General features: G+C 50.9%; 1 protein-coding gene across 1 annotated transcript in view; it reads right to left on the bottom strand.

The window, feature by feature from the left end:
* Nucleotides 1-9,241, bottom strand: part of pcnx1 (pecanex 1) — a gene marked incomplete in the record, with an annotated part of 93,444 nt that overhangs the window by 32,271 nt on the left and 51,932 nt on the right. The window contains 2 exon segments of the mRNA XM_029730959.1: nt 8,498-8,603; nt 8,790-8,899. Of these exon segments, the coding sequence (XP_029586819.1) occupies nt 8,498-8,603; nt 8,790-8,899 (216 nt within the window).

Below are 9,241 nucleotides of genomic sequence, written 5' to 3'. Positions count from 1 at the left end.
ACAAGACAAGACAGGACTGTGAGCCAACACTAACAGATCTGAGACCAGGTGATAACCAGGGTTGATATTGATGCCTGACGTCAGAACAGTAAGGTTTGGAATTACACCACAACATCCTTGGAATACAGCCCAGAGACATTACAGTGATCAAATTCTGACTAACTAACAACTCAGCATGAAGCAGGGTTAGGAAACAGAGAGGAGGAGAGGAGGGTTAGGAACAGAGAGGAGGAGAGGAGGGTTAGGAGACAGAGAGGAGGAGAGGAGGGTTAGGAACAGAGAGGAGGAGAGGAGGGTTAGGAACAGAGAGGAGGAGAGGAGGGTTAGGAACAGAGAGGAGGGTTAGGAAACAGAGTGGAGGAGAGGAGGGTTAGGAACAGAGAGGAGGAGAGGAGGGTTAGGAAACAGAGTGGAGGAGAGGAGACAGAGAGGAGGAGAGGAGGGTTAGGAGACAGAGAGGAGGGTTAGGAGGGTTAAGGAACAGAGAGGAGGAGAGGAGGGTTAGGAGACAGAGAGGAGGAGAGGAGGGTTAGGAAACAGAGAGGAGGAGAGGAGGGTTAGGAAACAGAGAGGAGGAGAGGAGGGTTAGGAGACAGAGAGGAGAAGAGGAGGGTTAGGAACAGAGAGGAGGGTTAGGAAACAGAGAGGAGGAGAGGAGGGTTAGGAAACAGAGAGGAGGGTTAGGAGACAGAGAGGAGGAGAGGAGGGTTAGGAAACAGAGTGGAGGAGAGGAGACAGAGAGGAGAAGAGGAGGGTTAGGAAACAGAGAGGAGGAGAGAAGGGTTAGGAGACAGAGAGGAGGAGAGGAGGGTTAGGAAACAGACAGGAGGAGGGAGGGTAGGAGACAGACAGGAGGGAGGGGTTAGGAGACAGACAGGACGGAGGGGTTAGGAGACAGACAGGAGGGAGGGGTTAGGAGACAGACAGACAGGAGGGAGGGGTTAGGAGACAGACAGACAGGAGGGAGGGGTTAGGAGACAGACAGACAGGAGGGAGGGGTTAGGAGACAGACAGACAGGAGGGAGGGGTTAGGAGACAGACAGACAGGGAGGGGTTAGGAGACAGACAGACAGGGAGGGGTTAGGAGACAGACAGGAGGGAGGGGTTAGGAGACAGACAGGAGGGAGGGGTTAGGAGACAGACAGGAGGGAGGGGTTAGGAGTCAGACAGGAGGGAGGGGTTAGGAGACAGACAGGAGGGAGGGGTTAGGAGACAGACAGGAGGGAGGGGTTAGGAGACAGACAGGAGGGAGGGGTTAGGAGACAGACAGGAGGGAGGGGTTAGGAGACAGACAGGAGGGAGGGGTTAGGAGACAGACAGGAGGGAGGGGTTAGGAGACAGACAGGAGGGAGGGGTTAGGAGACAGACAGGAGGGAGGGGTTAGGAGACAGACAGGAGGGAGGGTAGGAGACAGAAAGACAGGAGGGAGGGTAGGAGACAGAAAGACAGGAGGGAGGGTAGGAGACAGACAGACAGACAGGGTTAGGAGACAGACAGACAGGGAGGGGTTAGGAGACAGACAGACAGGGAGGGGTTAGGAGACAGACAGGAGGGAGGGGTTAGGAGACAGACAGACAGGAAGGGGTTAGGAGACAGACAGACAGACAGGGAGGGGTTAGGAGACAGACAGACAGACAGGGAGGGGTTAGGAGACAGACAGACAGACAGGGAGGGGTTAGGAGACAGACAGACAGGAGGGAGGGGTTAGGAGACAGACAGACAGGAGGGAGGGGTTAGGAGACAGACAGACAGGAGGGAGGGGTTAGGAGACAGACAGACAGGAGGGAGGGGTTAGGAGACAGACAGACAGGAGGGAGGGGTTAGGAGACAGACAGACAGGAGGGAGGGGTTAGGAGACAGACAGACAGGAGGGAGGGGTTAGGAGACAGACAGACAGGAGGGAGGGGTTAGGAGACAGACAGACAGGAGGGAGGGGTTAGGAGACAGACAGACAGGAGGGAGGGGTTAGGAGACAGACAGACAGGAGGGAGGGGTTAGGAGACAGACAGACAGGAGGGAGGGGTTAGGAGACAGACAGACAGGAGGGAGGGGTTAGGAGACAGACAGACAGGAGGGAGGGGTTAGGAGACAGACAGACAGGAGGGAGGGGTTAGGAGACAGACAGACAGGAGGGAGGGGTTAGGAGACAGACAGGAGGGAGGGGTAGGAGACAGACAGGAGGGAGGGTTAGGAGACAGACAGGAGGGAGGGGTTAGGAGACAGACAGGAGGGAGGGGTTAGGAGACAGACAGGAGGGAGGGGTTAGGAGACAGACAGGAGGGAGGGGTTAGGAGACAGACAGGAGGGAGGGTTAGGAGACAGACAGGAGGGAGGGTAGAAGACAGACAGGAGGGAGGGTAGGAGACAGACAGGAGGGAGGGTAGGAGACAGACAGGAGAGGGAGGGTAGGAGACAGACAGACAGGGAGGGTAGGAGACAGACAGACAGGGAGGGTAGGAGACAGACAAGAGGGAGGGCAGGAGACAGACAAGAGGGAGGGCAGGAGACAGACAGGAGGGAGGGCAGGAGACAGACAGGAGGGAGGGTAGGAGACAGACAGGAGGGAGGGTAGGAGACAGACAGGAGGGAGGGTAGGAGACAGACAGGAGGGAGGGTAGGAGACAGACAGGAGGGAAGGTAGGAGACAGACAGACAGGAGGGAGGGTAGGAGACAGACAGACAGGAGGGAGGGTAGGAGACAGACAGACAGGAGGGAGGGTAGGAGACAGACAGACAGGAGGGAGGGTAGGAGACAGACAGACAGGAGGGAGGGTAGGAGACAGACAGACAGGAGGGAGGGTAGGAGACAGACAGGAGGGAGGGGTTAGGAGACAGACAGGAGGGAGGGGTTAGGAGACAGACAGGAGGGAGGGGTTAGGAGACAGACAGGAGGGAGGGGTTAGGAGACAGACAGGAGGGAGGGAGGGGTTAGGAGACAGAAAGGAGAGAGGGGTTAGGAGACAGAAAGGAGGGAGGGGTTAGGAGACAGACAGGAGGGAGGGGTTAGGAGACAGACAGGAGGGAGGGGTTAGGAGACAGACAGACAGGGAGGTTAGGAGACAGACAGACAGGGAGGGTAGGAGACAGACAGACAGGGAGGGTAGGAGACAGACAGGAGGGAGGGGTTAGGAGACAGACAGGAGGGAGGGTAGGAGACAGACAGGGAGGGTAGGAGACAGACAGGGAGGGTAGGAGACAGACAGACAGGTTAGGAGACAGACAGACAGGGAGGTTAGGAGACAGACAGACAGGGAGGTTAGGAGACAGACAGACAGGGAGGTTAGGAGACAGACAGACAGGGAGGGTAGGAGACAGACAGACAGGGAGGGTAGGAGACAGACAGGGAGGGAGGTTAGGAGACAGACAGGGAGGGAGGGTAGAGGACAGACAGGGGGGGAGGGTAGGACACAGACAGGGGGGGAGGAGAGAGGACAGACAGGGGGGGAGGGTAGGACACAGACAGGGGGGAGGGTAGGACACAGACAGGGGGGGAGGGTAGGACACAGACAGGAGGGAGGGTAGGACACAGACAGGGAGGGTAGGACACAGACAGGGAGGGTAGGACACAGACAGGGAGGGTAGGACACAGACAGGGAGGGTAGGAGCCAGACAGGGAGGGTAGGACACAGACAGGGAGGGTAGGACACAGACAGGGAGGGTAGGAGACAGACAGGGAGGGTAGGAGACAGACAGGGAGGGTAGGACACAGACAGGGGGGGAGGGTAGGACACAGACAGGGGGGAGGGTAGGAGACAGACAGGGAGGGTAGGAGACAGACAGACAGGGAGGGTAGGAGACAGACAGGGAGGAGAGGAGACAGACAGGGAGGGTAGAGGACAGACAGGAGGAGAGGAGACAGACAGACAGGGAGGGTAGAGGACAGACAGGAGGAGAGGAGACAGACAGACAGGGAGGGTAGGAGACAGACAGGGAGGGTAGGAGACAGACAGGGGGGGAGGGTAGAGGACAGACAGGGAGGGTAGGAGACAGACAGGGAGGGTAGGGTAGAGGACAGACAGGGAGGGTAGGAGACAGACATGGAGGGTAGAAGACAGACAGGGAGGGTAGGAGACAGACAGGGAGGGTAGAGGACAGACAGGGAGGGTAGGAGACGGACAGGAGGAGAGGAGACAGACAGGGAGGGTAGGAGACAGATAGCGAGGGTAGGAGACAGACAGAGAGGGTAGGAGACAGACAGAGAGGGTAGGAGACAGATAGAGAGGGTAGGAGACAGACAGCGAGGGTAGGAGACAGACAGCGAGGGTAGGAGACAGATAGCGAGGGTAGGAGACAGACAGAGAGGGTAGGAGGCAGACAGGGAGGGAGGGTAGGAGACAGACAGGGAGGGAGGGGTTAGGAGACAGACAGACAGGAGGGAGGGGTTAGGAGACAGACAGACAGGAGGGAGGGGTTAGGAGACAGACAGACAGGAGGGAGGGGTTAGGAGACAGACAGACAGGAGGGAGGGGTTAGAGCGAGAGGAGGATGGATTTACAAAGACTCGATAATGAGGCCTGATTAGAACCAGTCAACATTACAACCACCACTTACCACAGAACACTTGAGCTTTTCAGGATGAGGGTCCTGCCCCTCAGATAACTAACTACATTGCCTTCAGAAAGTATTCATACCCCTTCATTTAATCCACATTTTGTTGAGTTACAACCTGAATTCAAAATGTATTAAATGTATTTTTTTTCCTGACCCATCTACACACAATATCCCATAATGATTAAGTCAAAACATGTTCAGATAGACATTTTTGCAAATATATTTAAAAACAAATACACAGATATCTAATCTACATTAACATTCACACCCAAGTCAATACTTTGTAAAAGCACCTTTGACAATGATTACAGCTGTGAGTGATTCTGGGTTAGTCTCTAAGAGCTTTGCACACCTGGATTGTACAATATTTGCACATTATTCGTTTTTAAATTCTTCAAGCTCTGTCAAATTGATTGTTGATCATTACTAGACAAACATTTTCCCAGAGTCGCCTCTTCACTGTTGACGTTGAGACTGGTGTTTTGCGGATATTATTTAATGAAGCTGCCAGTTGAGGACTTGTGAGGCGTCTGTTTCTCAAACTAGACACTCTAATGTGGATCCATTTCTCACATGGAATAGCCTTCATTTCTCAGAACAAGAATAGACTGACGAGTTTCAGAAGAAAGTACTTTTTTACTGGCCATTTTGAGCCTGTTATTGAACCCACAAATGCTGATGCTCCAGATACTCAACTAGTCTACAGAAGGCCAGTTTTATTGCTTCTTTAAATCAGGACAACAGTTTTCAGCGGCGCTAACATAATTGCAAAAGGGTTTTCTAATGATCAATTAGCCTTTTAAAATGATAAACTTGGATTAGCTAACACAATGTGCCATTGGAACACAGGAGTGATGGTTGCTGATAATGGGCCTCTGTACGCCAATGTAGATATTCCATAAAAAATCTGCCATTTCCAGCTACAATAGTCATTTACAACAATGTCTACACTGTATTTCTGATCAATGTGATGTTATTTTAATGGACATTTCTAAGTGACCCCAAATTTTTGAACGGTAGTGTGTGTATTTATTTATTTCTTACCCCTCTTTCTCCCCAATTTCGTGATATCCAAATTGGTAGTTACAGTCTTGTCTCATTGCGGACTCGGGAGAGGTGAGAGCCATGAGTCCTCTGAAACACGACCCAGCCAAGCTGCACTGCTTCTTGACACACTGCTCGGTTAACCCGGAAGCACTAATGTGTCAGAGGAAACACCGTCCAACTGGCGACTGAAGTCAGTTTGCTGGTGTCCGGCCTGCCACAAGGATTCGCTAGAGCACGATGGGACAAGGACATCCCGGCCGGCCAAAACCTCCCATGACGACGCTGGGCCAATCGTGTGTCACCTCATGGGTCTCCCGGTCGCGGCCGGCTGCAAACACAGCCTGGGATCGAACCCACGTCTGTAGTGACGGCTCAAGCACTGCGATGCAGTGCCTTAGACCACTGCACCACTTGGGAGGCACCACGGCAAACCATTTCTGTATGGACCTCGTTTTGTGAACTTTACAGTTGGCACTACGCATTCGGGCAGGTAGCGTTCTCCTGGCATCCTCCAAACCCAGATTCCTCTGTCGGACTGCCAGATGGTGAAGCATCGCTCCAGAGAACGCGTTTACACTGCTCCAGAGTAAAATGGCAGCGAGCTTTACACCACTCCAGCCGACGCTTGGCATTGAGCATTGGTGATCTTAGGCTTGTGTGCGGCTGCTCGGCCATGGAAACACATTTCATGAAGCTCCTGACGAACAGTTATTGTGATGACGTTGCTTCCAGAGGCAGTTTAGAACTCAGTAGTGAGTGTTGCAACCGAGGACATACAATTTTTACACGCTACAGCACTCAGCGATCCCGTTCTATGAGCTTGTGTGGCCTACCACTTCACGGCTGAGCTGTTGTTGCTCCTAGATGTTTCCACTTCACAATAACAGCCCTTACAGTTGACCGGGGAAGCTCTAGCAGGGCAGAAATTTGACGAACTGACTTGTTGGAAAGGTGGCATCCTATGACCGTGCCACGGTGAGCTCTTCAGTACGGGCCATTCTACTGCCAATGTTTGTCTATGGAGATTGCATGGCAGTGCGCTCAATTTTATACACCTTTCAGCAACGGGTGTGACTGAAATGGCTGAATCCACTAATTTGAAGGGATATCCACGTGTGTGTGTGTGTGTGTGTGTGTGTGTGTGTGTATATATATATATATATATATATATAGAGTGTATAGGGATGGCAGGTAGCCTAGTGGTTAGAGCGTTGGACTAGTAACCAGCAGGTAGCCTAGTGGTTAGAGCGTTGGACTAGTAACCAGCAGGTAGCCTAGTGGTTAGAGCGTTGGACTAGTAACCAGCAGGTAGCCTAGTGGTTAGAGCGTTGGACTAGTAACCAGCAGGTAGCCTAGTGGTTGGAGTGTTGGACTAGTAACCAGCAGGTAGCCTAGTGGTTGGAGTGTTGGACTAGTAACCAGCAGGTAGCCTAGTGGTTAGAGCGTTGGACTAGTAACCAGCAGGTAGCCTAGTGGTTAGAGCGTTGAGCCAGTAACCGAAAGGTTGCTGGATCGAATCCCTGAGCTGACAAGGTAAAAATCTGTCGTTCTGCCCCCTGAACAAGGCAGTTAACCCACTGTTCCTAGGCCGTTATTGTAAATAAGAATTTGTTCTTAACGGACTTGCCTAGTTAAATAAGAAACAAAAAATATTCAAATGTCTGCTTATTTTTTGTTGTTGTTGCCCTTCTTTGTGAGACATTGGAAAACCTCCCTGGTCTTTGTGGTTGAATCTGTTTGAAATTCACTGCTCGACTGAGGGACCTTATAGATAATTGTATGTGTGGGGTACAGAGATGAGGTAGTCAATCATAAATCATATTAAACACTATTATTGCACACAGAGTCCATGTAACTCATTATGTGACTTGTTAAGCATATTTTTACTCGTGAACTTATTAAGGCCTGGCATAACAAATGGTTTGAATACTTATTGACTCAAGACATTTCAGCTTTTCATAAAAACACAAAGAATCATTATGGGGTATTGTGTGTAGGCCAGTGACACAAAATCTCAATTTAATCCATTTAAAATTCAGGCTGTAACACAACAACATGTCAAGGGGTGTGAATACTTTCTGAAGGCACTGTAACTAACTAACTAACTAACTAACTAACTAACTAACTAGTACTCACCACAGAGCCCCTGAGTTTCTCAGGTAAAGGGTCCTGGACCTCAGACAACTAACTAACTAACTAACTAACTAGTACTCACCACAGAGCCCCTGAGTTTCTCAGGTAAAGGGTCCTGGACCTCAGACAACTAACTAACTAACTAACTAACTAACTAACTAGTACTCACCACAGAGCCCCTGAGTTTCTCAGGTAAAGGGTCCTGGACCTCAGACAACTAACTAACTAACTAACTAACTAACTAGTACTCACCACAGAGCCCCTGAGTTTCTCAGGTAAAGGGTCCTGGACCTCAGACAACTAACTAACTAACTAACTAACTAACTAGTACTCACCACAGAGCCCCTGAGTTTCTCAGGTAAAGGGTCCTGGACCTCAGACAACTAACTAACTAACTAACTAACTAACTAGTACTCACCACAGAGCCCCTGAGTTTCTCAGGTAAAGGGTCCTGGACCTCAGACAACTAACTAACTAACTAACTAACTAACTAACTAACTAGTACTCACCACAGAGCCCCTGAGTTTCTCAGGTAAAGGGTCCTGGACCTCAGACAACTAACTAACTAACTAACTAACTAACTAGTACTCACCACAGAGCCCCTGAGTTTCTCAGGTAAAGGGTCCTGGACCTCAGACAACTAACTAACTAACTAACTAACTAACTAGTACTCACCACAGAGCCCCTGAGTTTCTCAGGTAAAGGGTCCTGGACCTCAGACAACTAACTAACTAACTAACTAACTAACTAACTAACTAGTACTCACCACAGAGCCCCTGAGTTTCTCAGGTAAAGGGTCCTGGACCTCAGACAGGGGGTCTTCTGTGTTGTTTTCCTTCATGTTGGGCAGAAGCTTGGAATGCACCAAGGAACTATAGAAAAGGGAAAAAGCAACGGGGTCAGTGGAAATACAATCCAAACCACTGGTTAAAGCTAATATGGTCAAGGATAGTATGTCAAAGGTCAAATGTCATCAAGTCCCCCCGAGAATAGTGTAGTTCATGCATGTAGAAATATGTCTGTCAGATAGAAAGGGAAGTCCTGTAGGATAGACTCACATCAGGACAGAGGGGTCGCTGCTCTGCCGGCTCAGATGGTAGGAGACAGCCACCAGGAGGCCGCAGAACAACGAGAACAACACAGGGATGTGCTGTGGTTCCCAGGTCTCCTGTTAGATAGAGGGACATACAGGGGTTAGAACCGCAGAACAACGAGAACAACAACAGGGATGTGCTGTGGTTCCCAGGTCTCCTGTTAGATAGAGGGACATACAGGGGTTAGAACCGCAGAACAACGAGAACAACAACAGGGATGTGCTGTGGTTCCCAGGTCTCCTGTTAGATAGAGGGACATACAGGGGTTAGAACCGCAGAACAACGAGAACAACAACAGGGATGTGCTGTGGTTCCCAGGTCTCCTGTTAGATAGAGGGACATACAGGGGTTAGAACCGCAGAACAACGAGAACAACAACAGGGATGAGAGGATGGTACCCAGGTCTCCTGTTAGAT

Source organism: Salmo trutta, chromosome 33 (genome assembly GCF_901001165.1).
Source record: "Salmo trutta chromosome 33, fSalTru1.1, whole genome shotgun sequence".
In the NCBI taxonomy this organism is placed as follows: domain Eukaryota; kingdom Metazoa; phylum Chordata; class Actinopteri; order Salmoniformes; family Salmonidae; genus Salmo; species Salmo trutta.
This window is presented reverse-complemented; position numbering and strand designations above follow the sequence as displayed.